The 26,007-nt window shown below is 43.9% G+C and overlaps 1 protein-coding gene across 1 annotated transcript in view; it reads left to right on the forward strand.

Annotated features, from left to right (window-relative positions):
* The window catches only part of PYGL (glycogen phosphorylase L), a 61,955-nt gene that overhangs the window by 14,076 nt on the left and 21,872 nt on the right, over positions 1-26,007 (forward strand). The window contains exons 5-12 of the mRNA XM_029598343.1: positions 5,245-5,376; positions 10,174-10,285; positions 12,843-12,925; positions 14,098-14,241; positions 15,680-15,772; positions 16,033-16,179; positions 19,634-19,797; positions 20,972-21,086. Of these exons, the coding sequence (XP_029454203.1) occupies positions 5,245-5,376; positions 10,174-10,285; positions 12,843-12,925; positions 14,098-14,241; positions 15,680-15,772; positions 16,033-16,179; positions 19,634-19,797; positions 20,972-21,086 (990 nt within the window). The remainder of the gene's footprint in view (positions 1-5,244; positions 5,377-10,173; positions 10,286-12,842; positions 12,926-14,097; positions 14,242-15,679; positions 15,773-16,032; positions 16,180-19,633; positions 19,798-20,971; positions 21,087-26,007) is intronic.

The raw sequence follows: 26,007 nt of genomic DNA on the forward strand, positions 1-26,007 counted from the left end.
CTCATGTAACGTGATTGCAGTGCCCTTTGACCCTGTTGCTGGTGGGCAGCACAAGCTGGGAAACTCCTAGCCCAAGCGGAGCGTAGTTCAACTTCATTCTTGCAAAATGTTTTCCCTTTTTTAAATCTATTTAACCCGTTCATGTCAAAAGGACCAGACTCAAATCCTTTTTTATGCAAGTCTGTAAGGGTTGAGCCAGAGTTGTTGCCAAGTGGTACAGTGTGTTTGAAAGATGAAACAAGTTTTACTCCTGAGGGAATTCTGCAAACTTTATGTTGGTCAAAATAACACAATTTACATGACAGTCCTTAAGTAATTACATTTTAAATTATTACAGAAAAAAGTTATTACTTAGTTGCAGAATTTCCCTAGAAATTCACTGTAAGTGTCCCTTCCACATACACACACCCTCATACAGGCTCCCTCACTCTCTCACATACACACCCACACAAGCTCCCTTTCTCTTTCACACATACATCCTCACACAGGCTACCTATGTCTCTGTCTCTCTCTCTGTCTCACACATACACAATCCCTTCACACAGGCTAGCACCCTCACATACACACAAGCTCCCAGTCTCTCACACACATACACACTCCTTCACAATCTCCTCATATAGACTCCCTCTCCTCTCTCTCACACACACATTCTCTCTCACTGGCAACCCCCCACCCACCCTCTTACCTCCCATGCTTTCTCTCACCCTCCCCTCTGACACACTCTCTCTCTCACCGGCATGCCGCGGGATGTGCTCTGTTCGCGGCAAAGATGAAGGCCCGGCGCGCCATTCGCGGCACACGGGCCTTCCATTTTCACCGCGAATCGTGCGCCGGGCCTTCATCTTCGCCGCAGGATGTGCTCCGTTCGCAGCATGCCGGGGTCTCCTCTGCTATTTTCTGCGCAGGGGGGAAATTCTGCGTTCCACAGTAGCACAGAATTCCCCCAGGAGTAAAGTTTATACAGTTTCTGCACACATTTCCACATTAACATGGCCTATCTGCTAATTATTTCTGCGTTTAACCCATTACCAGATAGAATTGTGCTGTACCCATGACAATAAACTGCTCTCTCACTTTAAAATCTACAGATCGGGTTTTTATTCTGTTGAAGAGAAACTGTAAGATCAATAGTTTTAATACTTAAAGTAAACTAAAGCTGGCTGTATCCCAAGGCTGCCCTTGTGCATGGGGTGCACTATTTAAGTGACTTTTTTTTTATAAGATGCATATAGCAACTCTCACAAGACTGAAGGTGATGAAAGTATTTTGAATTTGAGTGAAAATCAGTTTAAACCTAAAACTAGAGGATCCCACCTATATCTAAAAGCTTTAGAGACAAACTCCCAAATTTTTCCAAAGGTGACAATATGTTTAAACAGATATTCACCCCAATTTTAGACTGATTACATCTGCAGCTCTGGAGACTTTTTTAGTGTTTTAAGGCCTCCTGCCATTGCTGGAAGCCAGTGTGGGCCAAAGCCCGTGCCATGTTTCAGGTCCTGCCTGTCACCACCACCCCCCCCCCCCCCCAAAGCAGCCAAAGTGCCTGCTGTCTGGTGCCACAAACGTGTTTGAAGCAGGCCATGTCCACCAGAACCACCTCTGGCCCTGCACAAAAGCAGAAGTGCAGTGCTGCAGAGCCCAGGAGCTGCTGAAGGAGAAACCCAGAGCCAGCACCAGCAAGGATGAATGTTGTTGAAGTGCAGGGAAGGGTGGCAAGTAGGAGAGGGACATGCCAGGCAGGGGATGCAGATAGAGAGGGATATGCTGCTGAGTGGGAGAATTTGCTTAATATTGTTTTATTGTCCTAGCTCTATCCATCAAAATAAATTCTGATATTTACCCAGAAAAAGTGAGGTGTTTTGTTTTTTTTTTCTCCCAACTGATTTTCTACTGTTTTGTTCTTGTCATAATAAACCTTGACAAATTCATGGGAAAAATGAAAATGAAGGTCCCTAGATAGAGGCCTTCCCTTAGAGCAAGGTGGTACAGGATACAGCCCAGAACATGAGTGCCAGCCTGAGTCAGATCACTGTTCCGTTGATCCGATCTTCTGTCTGACAGTGGATGGAAGTACTGGGAAAATCCCAGTAGGAAAACTGATTCCATTTCAAAAGTAAGAGTAGAGATAATGCTTGTTAAACCAGTCCTCCAGAAATTTGTTACAATCCTTTCCCTATACGTACCCAGATCAATCCAGACTCCTGGGTTTTGCCTCCCTTCCAGCAGATGGAGACAGTTTTTTGCAGGCACAGCTTCTTAACCCGGTGTGCCATCTGCATCTCTTCAGTATTTCTATCTCCAGCAGATGGAGGTGGTGCAAAACCTTTGGTTCTGTACCGGAGTGTTTAAAAAAAAAAAAAAAAAAAGTGTGTGTAGGTCTGGGATTACTTGCAGGTCCTCAGTTCCATGGCCTCAACTTTTGGAACTCGTCCCCTGGGCGTTTGCTCATACGAGACCTCTACAGAAAATGTTGCTATCCCGATGGGATCAGACATCGGAGCTGTTTCATCTTCCACTGCTGCTTAGTTTGCCAGGTCCAGTCTTTTTTACTAGTGGCTTGGCTGGGACTGTTTGGGGCACGGAGTGGACCGCAATGGATGGTAGTGACTACCGATGCCAGTTTCACCAGTTGCGGGGGCTGTTTGTCAGTCCCAGGCGGTATAAGGCCAATGGCCAACAGAGGAAGCGACTTGGTCCATCAATCGCCTAGAGATGAGGGTGGTACAGTTGGCTCTGGAGAAGTTTTCTTCCCCTTCTGCACAACCGGGCAGTCAGCCTGTCAGACAATGCAATGATGGTGGCCTGGGAGCTCGGGAAGTGGAGATGCTGATGTCCCAGGTGGAGCAGCATTTGGCCTTGCTAGCTGCATCGCACATAGTGGGGTCTGACAATGTGCAAATGGATTTTCTCAGCCGGCAACAGTTGGATCACGAAGAATGGGAGCTATCAGAGGATGCCATGACCCTCGCTTCTCGCAGATGGGGCATGCCTCATATGGATCTGATGGCAACTCTGAGGAATGTCAAGGCACCACTTTTCTTCAGTTGCAGAAGAGAGCACGGAGTGGAGGGGATTGATTGCCTTGGTGCTTCCTTGGCCACGCGACATTCTGATCTAAGTGTTTCCTCCATGACCGCTGGTGGGCAAGGTTGTAAGGAAAATAGAGTTCCTCCTGGGAAAGGTGATTCTCATGGCTCCAGAGTGGCCACAAAGGCCTTGGTTTGTGGGTCTGATCAGTCTAGCAGTGGACGACCCCCTGAGGCTGGACCATCTGCCAAATCTTCTACAGCAGGGCCCTATATTTTCAAATCAGGTGGATCGTTTTGTCCAGTGGCTTGGCTTTTGAAAGGAGGCAATTTTAAAGAAGAGAGGCTATCCGGATGATGTTTCTGCTCTGCTGCAAGCTCACAAGACCTCTACTTCCTTGGCCTATGTCTGAGTTAGGAGGGTCTTTTGAGTCTTGAGGTATGGAGCAGGGGGTTATTCCTCAAAGCATCGGTGGCACAGATTCTGGCCTTTTTACAGAGGGGCCTAATGAAAGGTTTATTTAATTCCCTGAGAGTGCAGGTGTCTGCCTTGGGCCGCTTGTGGGTCAAGATTCATGGAGCAACCCTGGCTGCACATCCAGATGTGGTGTGTTTCCTTTGGGGAGCGAAGCATTTGCGCCCCTGTTCATAAGTTGTCCTTCTTGGAGCCTTAACTTGGTCTCATTAGCATGAGTGAGGTGCCATTTAAGCCTCTGAAGAGAGGGCCATCATAAAATATCTGACTTTGAAGGTGGTTTTCTTGGTAGCGATTGTTCAGCCAGAAGGATGTCTGAGCTTCACGCCCTGCCATGCAGGGAACCTTTTTTGCGGATTTAGGTTTGTGGAGTTTTCACTGAGGACGGTTCCGTTTTTCGCCAAAGGTAGTTTCAGCATTCCACTTAAGTTAGTCAAGTAGAGCTTCCAAGCTTTACAAATCTGGAGAGGAATACACCTCATGCAAAGGAATTGAGAAGTCTTGATGTCAGAGGGCCTTGTTGCAATATCTAGAGATTGCTAACAGTTTCAGGCTATCTGATCACCTTTTTGTGTTGTGGCGTGGTGCAAAAAAGGGTCAAAAAGCGTCAAAGGCCACAATAGCGCGTTTGTTGAAGGATGCTATTGGGTCCATGTATATCTGTTGTGGTTGTTTTGTCCCGGAGGGGTTACAGGCTCATTCTCACTGTTTGCAGGTGGCTTCCTGGGCAGAGTGCCAACTGGTTTTGCCGCAAGAGATTTGCAGGGTGGCTACTTGAATGTCTTTACATACTTTTGCCAGACACTAATGATTGGACGTCCAGGCCACAGTTGTCAACAATTTTGATAGAAGTGTTCTTTGAGTGGGACTCTCGCAGTCCCTCCCAGGTTAGGGAAGCTTTGGTACATCCTAGGAGTCTGTCCTGATCTGGGTACATACAGGGAAAGGAAAATTGGTTCTTACCTGCTAATTTTGTTCCTGTAGTACCACGGATCAGTCCAGAGTCCCGTCCTGTGGGGGAGAGGAGTTTTTGGAGAGTCCACACGATCTGTCTACTTTAATATTTCTGATTAAGTCTGAAGAATGGCACAGGTTTCTCATTAGTCCTTTTATGGCGTATTCTAAATCTAATTACAAATTTCCTTGTCCTCTGCTCATTCTGGGGGATGTAGTGTCGTTAATTGGTTAGACGTTTTGTTCTAAGTATTTTCTGCTTGGGGACGGATTAATACTGAAGAGATGCAGGTGGCACACCGGGTTAAGAAGCTGTGCCTGCAAACCTTTCTCTGTCTCCATCTGCTGGAAGGGAGGCAAAATCTAGGAGTCTGGACTGATCTGTGGTACTACAGGAATGAAAATTGGTCCTTACCTAATCTTGCTTTTTAAACCCAGCTTTACTGCTAGCTTTGGCCATATCCTGTGGCATCAAATTCCACAGCTTAATTAAACTAGGAGAGAATTCTTTCCTTCATTTTGTGTTGAAACGTTCTAAAACCCCCGCCATGTCCTACACAGGCACAATCGCAGAGTATACCCCCTTCCTCCCTAGTGCCCAAACAGCCATCTTTCACAGGCTTTGGGTAGCCACCAGGAGTTACTGCTGATGCTGGAGTCTTGGGGCTTGCCATGCTGTCATCCTAGGCATTATAGGAAAAGGTCAACCTGGATGGTTTGATATTCTAGATTTAAAAAACAAATCCTATGTTTTTTAAGTTTGCTTTTTAACTTGAACATTACTAGGTGGAGGAAGCAGATGACTGGCTCAGACATGGGAACCCCTGGGAGAAGGCACGTCCCGAGTACATGCTACCTGTTCACTTCTACGGAAGAGTAGAATCTGCCAAAACCGGAGCTAAATGGGTCGACACACAGGTACTTTGCTAAAGCTGAATGTTTGGGGTTTTTTTGTGTGAGCATTTGTAGACACTCTTCAGTAAAACCCTTTTGATATCTAAGCTAAAGGTTATAATGTAGATAGCAAACAATGACCTTCATTGTTTGTGCCAAACGCTGCCCTCCATTCTCAGACTCCGAGAGATACTTCATGGTTGGATTTGCTCATACACTTTTTTTTTTATTTTATATTTTTTTTTTTTTAACTGAAGCTGTTTTCTTATCCTTCTAAAAGACAGTTGAGTGGCTAGTCTGAGGCAGCATAACTTTCATTGATCTGGCACCCAGCGTGAGTTTCTAGTGGCAGAATGATACTTTAAGGCACAAAAACTCAATTAGTTTAAATTGAGTTCTTTGGGGCTGATTTTTCTAAAGGTACATGTACCTAAACCATCTTTTTGAAAATTAACCAGGGAACAGTGTATGTACAAGCATGTGTAACTTGATTATGCACACTGAGACATTCTTAGGCAGGGTGAGGAAAGGATTTACACATATGTACTAGATTTTTGAAAGTGTGTGTGTAAATCTACATGCAAATGCTCAGAAGCAGGTGTAGTTGCAAGTGTGCATGGCAACACATACTGGGGGCGCCTGCATGTTTTCAAAGCAGACTTACATAAATCCGCTTTGAAAATTCAGACTAAAGTCTGCAGTTACAAAGCACTCACAAACTTTAACCCCTTGTGGACTGCTTTGAAAATTGCCCTCTTTATGGGAAAGTCAATAGTTGTGTTCAGGACAAGACCTGCGGAAACTTGTTGCTTTTCTGTCCTTACTGGTTTGTAACCAGGTGTGTTGTATGTATGGTGAGTTACAAGCCTCATAACTGAACTGCATAGGCTTTGGATACTCTTGGTAGATGCAGTTAGGACAGTCTTGGAGTTACAAAAGCAGTTTAGTACAATTACTTCTCTTCCAGTGAACAATTTACATCACTTGTTCAGAGATCAGTGGGGTGGTACCAATTGAATGGGTAGTTTTGCAATGCACTAAGACTTTTTTTTTAATTTTTTCTACTTCTCAATTGCTGCTTTTGGACCAGAACCCATACTATAATCAGCATTGGGATCTTGATGGTTGGTGAGTAGTTAACTGAAAAGCAAGAAGGAAATGATCTCTCCCTCATGCATCAATGAAGGCTTCTTTTTTTCCTTTGAATTTTGTGCAATATTTTTTTCATAGCAGCATGCACACAATTTTTTATCTCCCAAAAAAAAGCCTTAGGCAGGGCTTGGATTGGGATGGGATGGGACCCCGGCTCAGTGAAGGAAGGAAATGTCTTGAGCAAACTAGAGCCCATCCTACTACTAACCAAACAGAGCCCCCTCTTCTTCCTCCGCTGCACTCCTCCCTCACTGCAGCAGTCTGGGGGCACCGAGAGCACTTCCCATTATAAAAAGGAAGAGGACAGAGGGGGAGGGCGACTGAAGGGACATGAGAGCATGTGCTCGCCTCCTATCACTGCTCTTCCTGGGGTGGTCGAAGGCAGAGAAGTACTTCAGAGCTGAGGTGGGAAGGGAGAACATGAAGGAGAGGAATCCGATGGGGGTGGCCATATAGTGAGAGAGTAGAAGCGATGGACATGGAGAGCAGAAGGGGGGAAAAAGGGGGGGGGGGGGTGATGTGAGAATGAAACAAGTGATGGTGGGAAGAGCGAAAGACAGACCAAGATATGGGTGGGGCACTGGAAGGGTGATAGGGAGAAGCATCTCCACTTTGTTTCTCTTCCTACTTCAACTCATGTCATTGAATATAAATTTCAACTTGCAAGAATTTATGCTTTTAAGAAAAATTGTCAGTATTGTAGTATGTGATTTATACAGAGCATGGGTTTGTGTTAGAGGGCCCAGAACCAGAAGTCTGTACATCTTTCCCTTTTAAGGACTTGGTGGTTCCTGTTGGCTGACTTTGAGCTGTCTGCTTCTGGGAGTATACTGGGACAATTTATAGTCTCGTGCAGAACATTTTCTTGATGTATCCAGATAATGTTTCTTAAGAATATAAGAAATGCCATACTTGGTTGGACAGAGGGTCCATCATGCCCAGTATCCTGTCTCCAACAGTGGCCAATCCAAGTCACAAGTACCTGGCAAGTACCTAAACATTAGATCACAAGCTACTATTTCTTATTAATTATCTTCATAGCAGTTTATGGATTTATCCTCTAGGAATTTATCCAAACCTTTTTTTAAACCCAGTTACACTAACTGCTGTAACCACATCTTCTGGCAGTGAATTCCAGAGCTGCTTATGTGCTGAGTGAAAGACTTCGATTTGTTTTAAATGAGCTATTTGCTGACTTCATGGAGTGCCCCCTGGTCTTTCTATTATCTGAGAGAGTAAATAACATTTACATTAACTTGTTCGTCCTTTCATGATTTTGTAGACTTTTTTTTATATCAATTTTAACTGGCTATATTTAAAAATGAGTTAAATACCAAAAAAAAAAATATCTGGGCCAACAGGCCCTATTCTCCCCCCCCCCCCCCCCCCCCCCGTCCCCATCCCCAAGTGAGTTAGCATAAGCTATGGGCCATAGCACCTGAGGAGCCACCCTGCCTCTGCCCCTCCTCCCAATTTTGACATCAACAGGTAGGACCTGGGCTCCCTCCTAAATTCTCCTGCAACTCCTACCCTGCCCCCCCCCCCCCCCAGTACTTCTGGGAGTGTGATACATTCATAAGTGTCCTGACAGCGTCCAGCATATGCTGCCAGCATTACTGCAAGGAGAGTATTGCAACAGCAAAGCTGGATGCTGTTGGGAGCAGTACAGATGTGTCTAACTCCCACTGGCCTTGGGGGTTCTAGGAAGGGAAGAGGATAGGAAACTCAGATTCTACCTACCTGCTTTCAAAATTGGGGAGGGGGGGAGAGGGACTTTGTAGGCTCCTTAGGACCACAACTTAGATTTAATTTGCTGAGGGGAGGCTGTCTGGACACAATTTTTAGATTTTTGGGGTTGGAGATTGGACCCATTACCTAGAGGGTATTTTTATACTTAAATTGGCTGTTGTGATTAATTGTTCAGTTACGTGGACCAGGGTAACTTTAACCCTAACTGGCTAAGTTCAGAATATAGCTGGATAGGTTTAAACTTATCCAGTTGTGGGTCCCCAAATATCCAATATGTTCAGCACAATATTTGTCCTATCTGTGGCAAATTATCTGACTGAATGTAGCTGGATAACTTGTCTGCTTACTGAATATGGACCTCAAGTATACTGTTGAAGAAATGCTTTGTTTTTTTGTTTTGTTTTTTTTCTTTTAGAGAAGTGGGCCAGGCTCATATCTGGAGAACAGTCACTGCCTGGTTACTTGGTGACTGTTAGGAAGGATTTGAGTCTTGCCCTGTCCCCAGACACTTCTCACTAACGGGCTTTTCCATCACAATTCCCACTCTTCTTTTTTTGTAAAAGTTATGATGCCAAAAAATCCCTGGAAATAACTTTTTTTTTTTTTAAACTGTCTCAGTATTACACAAGTTTTTCTTGCATAAAAATGATCAGATTTCTGTTTAATCAACTCTAGAAAAGACAGTTGTATCTTTTTCTTCTGTTTAAACCTCTAACATGAACTGAGAAAAAATGTAATTTAAGACACATTCATCCTCCTTTCCTCTCATGTGTGCACAGTATCAACTTGTATCCACCAGTGTTCACTTTCTCCAAATTGGTCCCCTCAACCTTCCTTCTGCAAACATCATTAAATCCATGATTAGGGGTCCCATTACAGGGCAACCTTATCAAACCCATCTACTTCCTGGAAACCCTCTCCCCTCCATTCCCTCTCATTCGTCCAGGCAACTGTAAGTCTGTCTTGCATGGCAGCCCCCACTTTCAGCATAGCCTGTCTTTAAGAGCACTCATTTAATCCCATCATTCAATACCAACTGTACCTCACATCACATACTCCAGTGCCCTACTACACTCCTTCCCTTGTAGTCCAGATGAATCAGTATGTAACTGTCATATGCCAGGAAAGTTAATATAGTGGCTAATCAATAAAACACTTTTTTATTAAATTTAAATATGTTCAGATGTTGATGGCTTCTTGTTTTGCAAAATGTTTGTTGAAAAGCAGTTCTCTAAGTGTACAAAACATTTAAGAACATTAGAAATTGCCATGCTGGGTCAGACCAAGAGTCCATCAAGCTCAGCATCCTGTTGCCAACAGAGGCCGAACCTGGCAAGTACCCAAACACCAAGAAGATCCAAGCTACTGATGCCAGTAATAGCAGAAGCCATTCCTTAAGTCAACTTGATTAATAGCAGTTAATGAACTTCTCCAAGAACTTATCAAAACTTTTTTTAAACCCAACTACACTAACCACATCCTCTGGCAACAAATTCCAGAGCTTAATTGTGCATTGAGTGAGAGAATTTTATCTGATTTAGTCTTAAATGTGCTACTTGCTAACTTCATGGAGTGCCCCCTAGTCCTTCTATTATCTGAAGTGTAAATAACTGATTCACATCTACTCGTTCAAGAACTCTCATGGTCTTAAAGACCTTTATCATATCCCCCCTCAGCCATCTCTTCTCCAAGCTGAACAGCCCTAACCTCTTCAGCCTTTCCACCAGTGTTTCAAGCCTCTGCTTGTGGTTCTTTTATGAACTTCACTATACCAAACTTCTGTGTTCCTTGAATACATTTAAAAAGTACTTGAGACATTCTTTGCAAATTTGACATGGGATATCTAATTTTGCTTTTTAGAAAGCAACCACTTCAGATTTTTGTTCAGTCTGCATTACATTGTACTGTTTACTCTCCTAGGTGGTGCTTGCAATGCCCTATGACACTCCTGTGCCAGGATATATGAATAACACTGTGAACACCATGAGACTGTGGTCTGCCCGGGCCCCTAATGACTTCAACCTGCGGGACTGTGAGTGTCTGAAAGAGCGGGGCATCTTCCCGCAGGGTGCAGGGAGGATTATTTTTAAAATTATGAAAAAAAAATACAAGATGCAAACAGGACTTTCTAAACGTGCTGTTTATTTCTTTAAAAATAGGGGGAATTATTTTGATTTTCAAAAGCTATAACACAGTTTTGTATATGTGTGTGTAAAATTGTTTTAACTTCTAAAAATGAGGATATAACACACCTGGATACAGTACTGCTGACGCTGTTCAGGTCCCCTCCTCCCCCTGACTAATATGGGTAATTATCTTCTTCAGTCAATGCAAAGTGGGTCGAGAAAGTGACTCCCACTTGCTAAAATCTCATATTATGATTCCTTAACTTCATGTGAGTAGGAGGCTAGTTTTGTTTATACTCTGATGCTGTTCCTAGACAGAATATGGGTAGGGGCTGACTTGGTAACACAGAAATGATGGCAGATAAAAGAACCCACAGGACCTGCCCCACATCAAAAAATCAAAGCAGGATCATAATCATATATACTTCCCAGCGGACAGCTTCTTTGCAGTCTATAAGGGTGTCAGCAAACCAGGAACAAGTGCAAGACTGCCTATAAAGTGGTAGCCCAGACCTCTCAATCGTTCACCCAAAAAGCATATGAAGGTAACAGTATTAAAAAAATTAATACATTTTTCAAGTACTTTTCTAATGCACATAAAATACACCTATAGGTGAAGTATTCAGAGAAATCAGTGTGATAGAGATACACAAAACCCCGATGTCAACTGGCGTTTCAAATCTCCTGCATCAGGGGGACTTATTTGAAACGCATGAAGTTCCTGTTTTGATATTGGGAGATCCACACTGAGTGGTTAATGTCCAAACAAGTTAGACAGCAAACCGACTCAGCCTGACACACCCTCTTTAAAGATGGCCGCCTTTCCGGTTTCAATGCCTGTGACATCATGATCTCATAGCCTGAAACAGAAACATTATTGGCAAATGCATAGCCTAACATGTAAGCACAGATGCAGAATCAGAATGTCCAACATCCTGAAGAGAAGTAAAAGACAAATTAAAAAAAAAAAAAAAGTTAGGTCCATTTCTGAGTTCAGCCCTTCCAGGTCCAACATTTTCAAACAGTGAATCCATTGTTCCACCCTTGCCAGGTGATGAGAGAAATCACCCCCATGCCAAATATGGGAAACCTGAGCAAGTACATAGACCCAACATGGCCTTCTGGTTGGCCCAGCAACAAACTTTATATTAAATATATTTTTTACTCTAATTTGGGATTGGACATTCGCTCCCCCCCCCCACCATCTCTCACCCAACTTTTAGTGCTACCACTGCCTTTCAGGGTTGTAGCTGCTGTCCCATGCAGGTTACCCCAGTGCTTTATGTGATGGAATAATACCGTCGTCTCAGCCCCTTCTCCTAGTCTATGCCTGTCAGGCCCTACTGAACAGACTTTATTTGCCACATCGAGACAAATACAGCCGACAGCTCTGTGTCACTTATTTGAGGCTTGCAATGAGAGGAGAGAAAGAAGACAGCTCACAAGGTTTAAGGCTGATTCTTACTTCTGAACTGTTTTTGTTCTGTGTTTTGTTTGTTTTTGTTTTTCCTCTGTCAAATGATTTTTAGTAGATAAAGCACAGGGAGGGCAATCTTGATATTGCCTGCAGGGCTTGCAGTCCCACAAGTACTGCAAGCTCGTTTTTAAAGAGAAACGAGGACCGGCATCCACACCGCAGGTACAAAGTGTGGGTGCAAAGCGCACACCAGAAAATATGTGCAGTGATTTGAACACGAAATCTCGGTCAATACTATCCCTGCCCCTCTTATGTGGGTAACGGTGCACGCCCTGAACGATGCACGTACGTTTACCTACACTGAGGAGGGAGGGCAGTTATCAAACTGCATAAAAACCCTCTGTAGAAGCAAATGATAAGTTCCCCCCCCCCCCCCCCCCCAAAAACCCATATCTTAGAAATGCTTTCCCTGTGGAAATGGCCTTTTACAAAATAACCTGCCCAGTATGTGAGTACACTTACATGGGTATGTCCTGGGTGTGCATTCCTGGAGACAGGCTTGGGGTGTGCGCATACTTTTTTGCATTTTCATTAAGCGTCTGTGAATTTTCACTATAAGAATCTGCACGCGGATTAGCAGGTGTAATTGTGTGCGTGCGGTTTTGATGAAATAACTTTGAAAAAGAACTTAGATGCACAGTGTACTTTGAAAACTGATTTAACGTATGGCCTATTCGATTTAAAATTTATGCTGGCTGTTAGAAAGTTACCCCCATGGTGAACAGCAGATTCTGAAAATACAGCATTGGCACAAGGGAAGCTTGGAAAGTGTTTTTTTATTAACTATAGTGGAAAGGATAAATCTGGTTTAAATTGGACCACAAAGCTGAATGTTAATTTGCAAGCTCTAACGTAATCTTTTCTTTGTTCAGCTCCCTAGTTATCCGATTCCACACTGCCAGTTCTGATAATATCATGTAACCAAGAAACCTGGACGCAGTAATGTGATCCCTTCTGTGTTGTGTTTTGGTTTTTTTTCTTACCAGTTAATGTTGGTGACTATATTCAGGCTGTGCTGGACAGAAACCTGGCTGAGAACATTTCCCGTGTCCTCTACCCGAACGACAATGTATGTTGTAAGACCTGTACAGCTCTTAAACTTCCCAGAGTGTGCCAGCTATATGAACAGGTCGTAGAATGTGGGTTTTGTGAGGCAGCAGAAGCTTGAGCTGCGAAGCTAGCGTGTAGTGCAGTAAAGAGCAGATGGGTGGGCTGGTTTGAGGCCAGAAGTGCACAGAATGGGTAGGGGAGTGAGGAAAGTCCAGAACTGCCTGATTCAGCAAGAGATTTCCTTCTGATTTGTGCCTTTTTTTTTTTTTTTTTTTTGGGGGGGGGGGGGGGGGAGGCTTTTATACACTGAAACCCCAGACTACTCTCTGTAATGATGAAGTGCCATACATCCCTTTATAAGTTGTTACTGAGTGCTGCCCTCTGTTACCTTGTAAGAGGTGAAACCAAGCAAGAGCTGATGAATGTGCCATGTTGAGTCTTGGTCAGTGCCCTCATTCGTGAAATGGTTCAGAGTCCATTCCCTTTAGTATATGTTGCAACCCCTGTTTTGATTATTTTATTTCTATTGGGAATTTCAGTGTGTGTTACTACAACAAACAATTTATATTTACCTGGAAAAATGGCAAGTTCATTTTTTTTTTCCACTGACATCTACTATTTTTGATCTTGTTGTAATAAACACTGATAAATTCCCAGAAGAAATAAAACAGAGGTCCCTAAGTATTGGCTGTCATACAGTCGGTATTTGAAATTTTAATAAGTTAGAATTTTCAGGTCAGAGTTGAATTTTTTTTCTTTTAATATAGGTGAGCAATTGGCTGGTAAAAGCACAGCCAGCCCAGACTTTTGATACTGCCCTGGTTTCCTCCTTTATCGGTATCATCTCAGAGGAAGCAGACCTGAGACTATAACCTGGAGCAGTCTGGCCAAGCACACCCCTGTGGAGCTGCCACACACCTTTCTTAAAACATTTCTTTGGAGTTATTTGTATCCCAGCAATAACTTGTCAAGTCAGCATTCTGTTCAGATCACAATAAAACATTTCTTGGCATTAGCCTGTTGCAAGCCCTAGTCAGTAAGAATTTGCTTTTTAAACTGACTGGAAACCACATTGCTCATTGCTGGAGGTTCAGGTTGGATTGTGTTCAGACACAGATCTTTGTGGATGTGAAATATATTCCCTGTGCACTCTGAAGTTGGTGTCTCTATTTTTTTTTTTTCTCCCCTCAGTTTTTTGAAGGGAAGGAGCTGCGATTGAAGCAGGAGTATTTTGTTGTGGCTGCCTCCCTGCAGGACATCATCCGCCGGTTCAAAGCATCGCGTTTTGGGAGCCGGGACACTGTTCGCATGGCCTTCGATGCTTTTCCTGATAAGGTAGGTACGGCTGAGCTGATTGGTTTGCCTGGTCACGCATGCTGACTGCTAGCAGTGTAGGTTGTCATCCTGCACTGCGGTGTAGCTGGCCTTGGTGCTTGATTTTCTTTACACTATAAATATTTTTAAATTTGTTTTATTCTGTTTGTGTTTAATTTTTTATGTGATTATCTTGCACTGTTATGATCCACTTTGAACAATTTTTTTTTGGCAATGAATATGGAATATAAGGAAGTGTAAACACACGAGGAGATGTTTAGCACAAAAGTGGGCTACAGTTGAACTGCAGCGCCACTACCCTGACTCTGGAAGGGCTTGTGGACTCTGAAATACAATACTGTACACTCGGGGCGGGGGGAGGCAAAAATTTCTTCATTATGAACTTTGCTGAATGGGAACTTGATATTGGCTGAACGGTTCTATGTGAATTTCAAATATGTGGCTTCATGTTTAGATAAAACTTTCTCGCTCTTAGTAGGAATATCAAGAGTGACTAGGTCTGGTTTTGTTGGGAATTAAAATTCCCCTGGGAACAGATTCAGACCAAGCCTTCATGGTTGGAGTCTTTAAAACAAAAAAAAATCTGCTGTCCCCGGGCAAGTGGACCTTTTTTTTTTTTTTTTTTTCCCCTCAGTGGGTGAGGCCGGAACATCTTTGGGCCCTAGTCAGGGCCTGGCACAAGGAGGCCATGTCTTGGGCTGCAGCAGGCAAAGAGGAGGAGAGCGAGCCAGGGAAGGAAATGGGTGCTGGTGGGTTAGGGGCTGGGAAATACTGCCCCTGGGTGAGGTGGATAGTGGAGGAGTAGCGGAGAGAAGGCTGCATAGGGTGGTGCGAGTTCACTCCCTACAGAAGAAATGCATTCACTGTGTACTCCAGTCTTCTGTCGGGGTCGGAGGTTTCATACCTGGGGTTTGTGCCTTAGCTTAATGACTCGAGTACCTAGGAGATTTTCCAGTAGCTCTGGGCTTACTTTTTAATTACTTTTTTATAACACTACTTTACAGGACTATCCTGTAAAGCTCCATCTCTAAACTGAAAATCTGTTTCTACCTGTTTTCAAGCAGCAATGCAGCCTGTTACAAAATGCAGTTGACAGCTTAAAACAATTACTCAGCTTCTTCTGTTTTTATTTTGCTTTTCATTTCACTCTTAGCGAAGTATTAAAGGTTGTGACAGCTCTTCATACTCTGCCCTTCGCAGCTTTTTAAATGCAGGCTGCTGCTGTGCTGACTGACCTGCAGAGCAGGTTAATAACACAAGGACTCCAGCTGGTACTGCAGCCTCCCACCCACCAAACATTTTCATAGTTTTGTAACAACTTTTTCACAGGACCCTTGTTGGAAACCAGATGGTTCAGTGCACCTCGGTCTGCTCTGTTGCCATGGATGCAGCATGAAGTAACCGGGATGTCTTGTCTGTGTGTCACATTTTTCCATAGGTAGCTATCCAGTTGAACGATACACACCCTGCCCTTGGTATTCCCGAACTGATGAGAATTTTTGTGGATATTGAAAAGCTTCCCTGGGACAAGGTTTGTAAAAGGCAGCTCATCCTGTTCTCCAGAGCTTCAGACTTGGTGTAAATGTCAACTACCTGTGGCAGAGAAAGCAATCAGCTGCACTAGCTACCTGTCATGTCATTGGCCCTGTACATAGACAAATGGCACACCTTAAATATGGCGTGTGCTCAGTTAAATCATTATGGCCCTGCATTTCTGAATATTGTAAGATCTGTGCCCTCTCCAGAACCCCTTTCTTTAATTCTAATGTCTGTGGCCCCCTCTGTTTACAGGCCTGGGAGATCACCAGGAAGACCTTCGCCTACACCAACCACACTGTGCTGCCTGAGGCTCTGGAGCGCTGGCCTGTGGATCTGATGGAAAAACTGCTCCCCAGGCATCTTCAGATCATTTATGAAATAAACCAGAAACATCTCGATGTGCGTATTTCATGAGAATTGTCCTATTTTGAAATCTGCTTAGCGCTCCACATCTGTATGCTGTATATCTACTACTATTCATGTCTATAGTGCCACCAAGTTGTACGCAGCATTGTATTGAAGTGCAAAAGAGATGCACCTTATTCCATAGAGTTCACTGTCTAGTCGAGACACACAGACAAAACAAGCAAATGCTTGGGGAGAGCCAGGGTGACATGTGGTGATATTTATGGCAGGGGACTTAGTGTCTCCCATCCCTGAATCGCCAGCAATCTCCTCTCTGCTCCCACACCACCTCCCCCAGGATGCTAGCAGTCTTAGTCCCTCAAACCCATCTCCCCTAGAGACAAGACACTTGAAACTCAAATGGCATTAGGCCTATTGTAACATGTATTGGGTGTGGGCTTGGCCCTCAAAGCCATGAATAATTACAATACAATAAACTTCCCATACCAAAACAGCACTAACTGCCAGTACTCACAATAACAACCCCACCTATGAAAAGGCAATACTGCAAATGTTACACCATGCCCTAAAGCTTGTGAATGTCTCTGATCTGAGACGTCCACAGCTGAAGATGGGTCCTGCCCAAAATATAGTTTACCCTAAGACACCTTTGCTGCCTCAAAATACTAACTCCCAGGACTCAAATAGCAATGACCCTACCCAGGAAAAACGCATTGCAAATATTACAACAGGCCTTAGAAGAACACCTATTGAAAACAGAATAAGCTGGACTGCTATAAATCCCTATGCAGAAATCATACACTAGCAGAATCCCTCCCCTTGTTCACAAGCACAGAATACAGAAAGACCAACAAACAAAATCAAGAAATTAAACATCATAAAAGTGAAATCATACTAAAAAAAAAAATATTTCAAAACAACTGAATAGCACCTCAATAGCTAAAACTTTATAAAAATGTTTACATTTCCCAAAACACCAATGGAATATTGGTGTTGTGTGTGTTTATTTTTTGTTGCCAGTCACCCAGAGAACGTTCTGGATTTGGAGAAGAGGGCTCACAAACTTGTTTCTGTCTCATACACAGCCTCTTTTGGCATCCTCCAGCAGTCTCTGTCCCTAGCAGCAGTCTTCTCCCTAGCCCTTTCTCCACTCACAACCATCCCCAGCCCCTTCTCAGACCTCCCAGTTCCTAGCAGTTTTGTTCTCCAGCCCCCTCTCCCTTCCCACACCCATCCCCAGCAGTCTTGCTTCTCAACTCACTCTCCAGACTCCCCCCAGGAGTCCTGTTTTCCAGCTCCCTCTCTGCTCCCAGACCTCCAAATTCGTAGGCATCTTGCACCCCCATCTCCCCTCCCCGTACTCTCTCACTGACCTTAAATACTGTAGCTGGCGTTGCAAGCCACACACTTATATCCTCTCCTCCTACCTCTTATACCACTTATATTCTCCTCCCTCCTGCCCTCATATCCGCAAGGGGCCCCCGGGTGCACGCAGCTAGCTCAACTAGAATCAGTCTTATTGAAAGTCCCATCACAGTCCCACACTCCCTCCCTGCTTTTTTTGCACAGGGTTGATGGCAGGACCTTGCTTCAAGCCAAAGGCCCCACCTTCTGTCCCAGGCTGTGCTGCTCTGCAATCGTTTTGGCCTGAACTTGCTGATTGGCCCTGCTGCGATAAAGACCCCACCCCCGTCGTGCACTTGTGCTGCAATCTGCTGTTTCTGTTGGCTACAGCTGCCACACAGACACATGCGGCTGAAAAAAAAATAATACAAAAAAAATAGAGAACCCTTTGAAGGCCCTGACCACAAGCTACTGCTGCAAAGAGGATTTAGAGCTGCAATAAGAGGCCCCAGCCCCACTAACCATCCAGGAAATAGAAGCAGGAAGTGGGAGGACCCTCCCCCCCCCCCCCCCCCCCCCGTAAGGCAAAGTATTTCCTGCTTTCCTGAAAGCCCAAAAAAAAATTTTTTAAGAAGTTTTGTTAATGCCCTTGACATAGGTTTTAAAACCAAACTTAGACAAAATATGAAACAAAACTCAAAGCAATCAGAAATGAGATTTTAGCATACCTGGAGGAGCCATTATTAATTTAATATGGCAGTAGAACTTTCAGCCTAATTATTCATTTATAAGGGACATGCCTTACTCTGAACTGGCGTAAGTGATTAATATGTTACTGGCTTCCACAATAAAAAAAAGGGGGGGGGGGTGCATTGGTAGGAGATAGAAGTGTTTTGGGATATCTTTAAACACCTCTTAGCTTTCTAACCATATCATCTCTGCAGAACTGCCTTGTTCTAATATTTAAACCAGAGGGAGATGCAAAGCGAAGATCTATAACTCGGATGTAAGTAACCATGAATGGGTGTGAGTAATGGTCAGACCTGTAATTCAGGGAAGGAAATTATCTGTACCAGCAGGTAACTGTTTTAGAGCTGTACACAAATACCTAAATAAGAGATGGGAGAAAATTAAATTGCTCTCGTGGGTGCTTTGCTCTGTAGCTTGCATTGTGTCCTGGGGAGGGGTGGGGAAGAACGTCCTTTGCATCCCGGTGCATGACATTGTGTAGGCAAACTTTAGTGCCTTAGCGCTGCTCGCACCCTTCTATTGAGCTTCCAAATAGACTGGACCCCCCTCCCTCCCCCCCCCCCCCCCCCCCCCCAAATATGTTCCAGCATGAAAGAGAAACAAAAGTTGCTGTAGCTTCTGCAAATCTTTCCAGAGTTTGGGGCTTGGCATGGGCTGGGTTATTCAAACTGAAACATTTCTGGCATATGCTAGTTGTAACTGTTCTTGACTTGTGCAGATTCAACACTTTTTATCTTGACTTGCCTATATTTTATTTCAATAACGGAGTAAACTTTTTAAAATATTTTCAACAGAATGCATATTATTCCTATACAGATACCTGTTATGTATATGAAATAATTTGCATTAGGGAGCTGCAAGCAAATGGTCATGTTATATATAAAAACACAATCCTTGTACCTTTTTTTTTTTTTTCTTAAAGAAAAAAAAAAATGCTAAAATAAACTGAATTGGGCAGGGGGCTTTCTTTTTTTTTTTTCTGGTCCCCGCCCCCTGAAGAGCATCAGCCAATCATGAGAGCAACTTGGACATCTGCTGCCTTCTGATTGGTTGCTATTTCTGCTTTCGTAGCAGCTGGAATGTGATGTAGATTTAGCAGGTGTTAATGCATGGCATTTTCCAAAGAACCTGCTGATCAAGAGCTTTATATTCCTGCAGGGTATGAACTAGCAAAGTGCTGCCTTAGCTGGTGCTGATCTTATCTATAGTGTCAAGACGTTTACCTGTTTTAAGTTGGGCTTTCTTGCTTTGCTGTTCCTGAACATTTTAAATGTTGACTCTGATTTCTCCTTGTTCCTTGCAGCACTGTTTCTTTTGTTTGTGTGCACTTCCCCTTCTCAGCCTGTAGCCAACCTTCCCTCTTTTTTTTTTTTTTTTTTTAATCTCATTGTAGAGAATCTCAGCTTTGTTCCCTGGAGATAATGACAGACTCAGAAGAATGTCTCTGATTGAAGAGGAAGGCATGAAGAGAATTAACATGGCACACCTCTGCATTGTTGGCTCCCATGCTGTTAACGGGGTTGCAAAGATTCACTCGGATATTGTCAAGAATGAAGTGTAAGACCTGAGCCTTAAATTAAGCAAACATCAGCTTCCAGACAGGTCAATACAGAAACAATCAGGGGAGAGCGGGCGCTCCGTGTTGAGCGCCCGCTCTCCCGACACGCACCCAGCCACCTATCCTGGGCACACAATCCTACATGTTAATGAGGGGGTCTAATTAAAAGGAGGAGGCGCCAGGGACGATTACACACCCCTAGCACCTCCTTGGCCCAGGAGAGGGGCTCTGTCAGCAGGTTCAGGAAACCAACGCTCGTTTTTTTTGTTAATGAGCATCTGTTTTCTGAACCCGCTGACAGCGATCCGTTAGGAAAATGGACGCTGGTAAAATTCAGTCCGTTCTAACCAGACCAGCCGGCCCTTTTTTTTTTTTTTTTTTTTTTAATTTTTGGTTCCTCTGACTTATCACTAGGATTAAGTTGGAAGGTGTACAGAAAAGCAGTATTTTCTCCTTTACTGTACACTTTTCCAGGCTGCTCATAAATTAACACCTGTCCTTGGGCAGGCATTAATTTATCAGCATAAAATGTGCAGGTTGGCCGCCCATTTTACTTTTTGAATCCCAGGTGAATGATTGATAGGCTCATCACATGCATTTGCATGTGATGAGCGCTATTAGTTTTCAGGGGGTTTGGCCGCGTGTTTTCAAGGTGCTAAACCCCTTACAGTATAAGGGGTAATAGACACCTCTCAAGCATGCGGCCAAACGTGTTGAACAGTGCGCAGGGCCCAGCGCACTTGACTGGATCAGCCTGAGAATTTGGAATCTAGTACCACGGTCTTATGATTGCACATGTGTTGTGGTGCGCTTTGCAACACCTGAACAAGATAGATCTGGGCTATAGGAGTGAATGGCTGCAGACCTGAAAGCCATATTATGCAGATTGTAAATTACATAACAGAATGCAATTTTTTTGTAGTGACCCTGTGGCTACCAAACGTTCACACCATAATATGCAGGTAGAACTTGGTCTCTAGAGTCTCTACTTGTAGATATTGGGAAGTCTTGGGCTATGGGGAGCAGTTGGTTCTGTTTATAAAAAAAAAAAATAATTAGCATTTGGATATTGGTAACATTTTACAGATTTGACTTTTAATCTATTAGAAAGTCTATGCTGCAATATTGAACATGGAATAGCAAATGAAAGGTTAATGTTCTCTCTTTTTATAGGTTTAAGGACTTCAGTGAAATAGAGCCAGAAAAGTTTCAGAATAAGACCAATGGGATCACTCCCAGGCGCTGGCTGCTGCTCTGCAATCCTGGATTAGCTGAGTTGATCGCAGAGGTAATTCTGCTTCCTGACAACCCTCACTCAACTTGTCTGCTTGCAGACTTAAATGGAAATCTGTGCAGATTCTCAGGCTGATGCAATATCCGCATGGGAAAAATGGGTGCTCATGATTGAGCGCCTGCTTTCCTAACGTATGTCCAGCCACCTCTCCCAGGCATGCAATGCAATAGGCTAATGAGCTGCTGCATTAAAAAGGAGGCACGAGGGGAAACTATGCATCCTTAGCACCTCAGTGGCTGTGCACAGGTTAGGAAAATGGACACTTGTAAAATTGAGCATCCATTTTCCTAACCTCACAGTCAAGACAATTTTTTTTTCATGTTGCTGCTTTCTGTGGTTCCTCTTACTTAATATCACCATAATAAGTCTGAGGAGCCACAGAAAAGCAGTATTTTCTGTTCAACTTTTGAGGCTCCTCAAGTTTTAATGCCAGCTCTGGAGCTGGTATTAATTTTTAAGGGTTAAAATGTGCATGTCAGGTGCATGGTTCATTTTTTACATAGTCTCAACAGAACCTCCAGGGTGGCTTTATCTGAAATGTCCCATGTTCAGATCCCCAGAGACGAGCAGAGTTCTGGAGTCTCAATGAGTGGATGAGACAATGGTGCAGGAAAGAGGGATTCAGTTTTGTAAGGAAATGGACAACCTTTTGGGGAAGGGGGAGACTTTTCCAGAAAGATGGGCTCCACCTTAACCAGAGTGGAACCAGGCTGCTGGCACTCTCTTTGAAAAAAGAGAGAAAGCAGCTTTTAAATTAGAACAAGAGGGAAAGCCAACAGTCACTCAAAATTGCATGGTTCAGAGAATGTATTTTTGAAGGATACTAATGAAACAGGAGAGTTGGGGCATCCCAACAGAGAGGTTCCAATAAAAGCAAAAGTAGTCCAGGAGCCTATAAATCACCTGAGCTAAAGAATTCCAAATTATCCATATCAACTGAAAAGCAGATTAATACAAATAAAAAATGCACTTTGAAATGTCTATATGCCAATGCCAGAAGTCTAAGAAGTAAGATGGGAGAGTCAGAATGTATAGCAGTGAATGGTGAGATAGATATAACTGGCATCTGAGACCTGGTGGAAGGAGAATAACCAATGGGCAGTGCTATATCAGGGTACAAATTATGTCACAATGATAGGGAGGATCAACTTGGTGGGGCTGTAGCACTTTATGTCCAGGAGGGTATAGAGTCCAACAGGATAAAGATCACACAAGAGACTAAATGCTCAGTAGAATCTATATGGGTAGGAGGAGGAAGTGACGTCATCCTAAGAGATGGCAGCTTGAAACGAGGGCTCCTCCAAGTGCCGAGCGTCTTTCTTCCACCTCCGCTTCTTTAGCTCCCCGAAACTTGAGATTTGCAGCGAACCCGATATTGGATGAGAAGTTGATGCCGCTGCCGAAGAAACCCGTGGATTTTCAGCGGTTTTCCTTCCGTAAACAGCCCAAATCCTCCGAGCCTGCTTTGCCCAAGATGGCGGCCGCGGGTGCAGCCACCGAGGAGGGGGCTGAATCTGCAGAGGACCGCATGGTGCTCGGACAGGAGGAGGAGGCGATCCCGACTAGAGCAGAATTTCGCTCCTGGTTCTGTGAATTAAGGCTCGATATGAAAAATGATAAAAGGGACATAATGTCTGCTATACAGGAGATGAAGGAGGATATGGGGGACATAGGGCGCCACATCGATGAAATGGAAACCCAAGTGGAATCCCATGAGGAGGACTTAAAATCCTTAGGCTCAGCTATGAAGGGGCTACAACAGAATTATGATGATCTGACCCTTAAAATAGAAGACCTAGAAAATAGGTCAAGGCGCAATAATTTACGCTTCCGTGGGATTCCGGACTCCAAGGATAGGGAGGACTGTACTGATATCATACAACAAATTTGTGCCTCACTGTTAACTGAGCATATGCCGGCTGAAACAGGGCAGGAACCGGTGAGACTCGATAGGGCGCATAGAGCGCTGGGACAACGATTGCAATCTCAAGGGAGAGACATTATTGTGTGTTTCCACAATTTCCTGGATAAAGAGAAGATTTTTAATCTGGCGCGGAAACACAAGAACTTACAATGGAATGGAGCACAGGTTAGCATTTATGCTGATCTGGCTGCCAGCACGCTCCGTAAAAGGCAGGAATTGCGACCTATCACAGCTCTCTTGAGGCGGGATGAGGTCCGCTATAGATGGCTGTATCCATTCGGCCTCCAATTTACCAAGGCGGGGACTACACACCGGATTCGAAACATGGCGGAAGCGGCCAAAATCCTGGCGGACGCGGGATATCCGGATCAAGACATCAAAAACTCGACACCAAAGCCGGAGGTGCGGAAGCCGGACAGACCGCGATGGCAGCGAGTATCCAGAGGTGATCGTCGGCTCACCAGACATTCCCTGGGTCTAGCTGAGACCATGGACAATACCTGATTGAGCGGCTGCAAGCCTTTTGTTTAATTTTATATTCTCACTAACACACGGACTTGAGATGGTGTGATGAGCTGGTGTGGTGAGCAGGTTAAGTTTCACTATTGTGAGAAGTTTCGTTGGTTTTGGGGTTCTGTTATAATGTTGTTCTTCAAGTTCAGAATTTATGGGCTGTTATGAGTATTTACAACTGTTCAGAGCGGAGGGGGAGGGGGTGCTCGACCTGGGACGCGAGGTGAGCCCAAGTTGATTTCCTCCCATGCTAAATATCAGATTTCCCTTTGAGGATTTCGGTCTGGAGGGGTGGGGGGCGGGTAGGGAGGGGGAGGGGGTAGGGATGAGCAGTGGGGAGCGGGATCTCCCTATTACAGACCTCTTATTCTTTGTATATTTTTCTCTGTGGGTATGGTTGCGGCTATATGTCTATAGGGGTGTATCTCAACATGGCCAACAAGTACACGGGATGGTCACTAGGCGACGCCTTTTGGCATGGAGGGATGATGGCGGTTTGCGGCAGCTGCTACGGTCCTTGGAATTGATAGATTTCCTATGGCAGATATTAAGATAATCTCCTTGAATGTCAGGGGTCTAAATTCCCCGCATAAGAGGAAGGCTCTATTCCAGGAGCTTGCCAGACAAAATGCTCCTATTGCCCTCATCCAGGAATCTCATTTGAAAAATAGCCATGTAAAATATATGAGATCTGCCCAGTATCCTGTACAGTATTGGGCGGGGGTAGCCAAAGACTCCAAATATGCAGGGGTGGGGATATTGTTTCGGAGAGACTTAGTGTTTGCCGAGGTTCACTGCGAGCGAGCCTCTGATGGCAGATACATTGTGGTTGTTATTGATGTGGGTGGGTACAAATATAGCGTGGCTTCTGTGTATGCACCTAACCAAGAACAAGCATTATTCTTTAAGGATCTCAATGCTCTGTTGAAAAAAGTGGTGGTGGGCCCACTCATAATGGGAGGGGATTTCAACATCACCCTGAATCCTTCCTTGGATAATTCTAGGGGAACAGCAGGAGCTTCCAAACATGGTCGGATAGCTTTGAAACAGTTAATGGGGGATTTTAATGTAGTAGATGTCTGGCGTGCCAGATACCCCAAATCTAGGAATTTTAGCTATTTTTCGAGGCCACATAATACATATTCGCGTATTGACATGATTTTGGTGGATAAAGGAATTCTAAATAATGTCCTTGCTGTGGACATAGATCCCATTACATGGTCCGATCATAGCCCCATTTGGGTAAAAATGGATCTTCAGTTTTTTGACCGGGGACAATTATACTGGAAACTTAATGACTCACTCCTTGATGACAAAGATTTTGTCCATAAAATGGAGTCTGTCCTTGCCAATTACCTGTTAGATAACGACAATGGGGACACACCCCAAAGCATGGTCTGGGCGGGTCTTAAGGCTGTGGCTAGAGGTCACTTGATTTCGAGGGCTGCTTTTCTTAAAAAGAGTCTAAGGCGTGAGAGAGATACTGTGCTGGCACAGGTCCAGAGGACTGAGAAGCTGCATAAACAACACCCAACGCAGGCACATTGGAGAGCTTTGGTGGTAGGGAGGGAGAAGCTGGCTAACATAGATGCACACAAAATAGCTTTCCAACTAGAGCAGGGGTCAGGAACCTTTTTGGCTGAGAGAGCCATAAACGCCACATATTTTAAAATGTAATTCCATGAGAGCCATACAATATGTTTAAAACTAAATACAAGTAAATGTGTGCATTTTATGTAAGATCACACTTTTAAAGTACAATAAGTCTCTGAAAATATTACACCAGGCCTTAAGACACCAATACATCTCCTATTAGGAAAACGGACCAAGTCAGGCTGCTATAGAGTCCTACACAGAAACTACACGCCAGCAGAAAACCTCACCTGAATCACGTGCTGTCCCTCACCTAACATAGAATAAAGAGACCAAAACGCATAACAAGAAGCATGCAGACAAAAACTGAATTGGAAACTGCAACAAGCCAGAGTCTCTGTATGCAGTGTAACAAAGGAAAAAAGAAACATCACACATCCTTATAAAACAAATCAAGAAATATAAAATCATCAGCAGTAAAACTGTACTAACAAAAAGAACATATTTCGAAACAGCTGATGAGTGGAATATCCAATAATTAAAAACTCATATAAAACATTTCCAGATACCAACAAAATATTTCAAAATAGCAGACACAAAGATCCAGTAATGAAAAATAATAAGGATACAAAAATTTTTTTGCTCTGCATACCTGGGAACGTTTGATATCCAGGTGTCCTGAGATTGTTCTGAATTAGCAGGAGGTGGGGTGGTTTGCTTGGAACTTTCTCCTCTCTCAGTCACATACCAGCGCTCTCTCTCACACTGGCTCTCAATGACACACCTATACACACATGCTCTCAGTCACTCACATATACAAATGTTTTTTCTCTCTCACTTATATAGGCTCTTAATTACACATTTACACACATGCTGTCTATCTTT

The sequence above is a fragment of the Rhinatrema bivittatum genome, chromosome 4, assembly GCF_901001135.1.
Source record: "Rhinatrema bivittatum chromosome 4, aRhiBiv1.1, whole genome shotgun sequence".
Taxonomy (NCBI): domain Eukaryota; kingdom Metazoa; phylum Chordata; class Amphibia; order Gymnophiona; family Rhinatrematidae; genus Rhinatrema; species Rhinatrema bivittatum.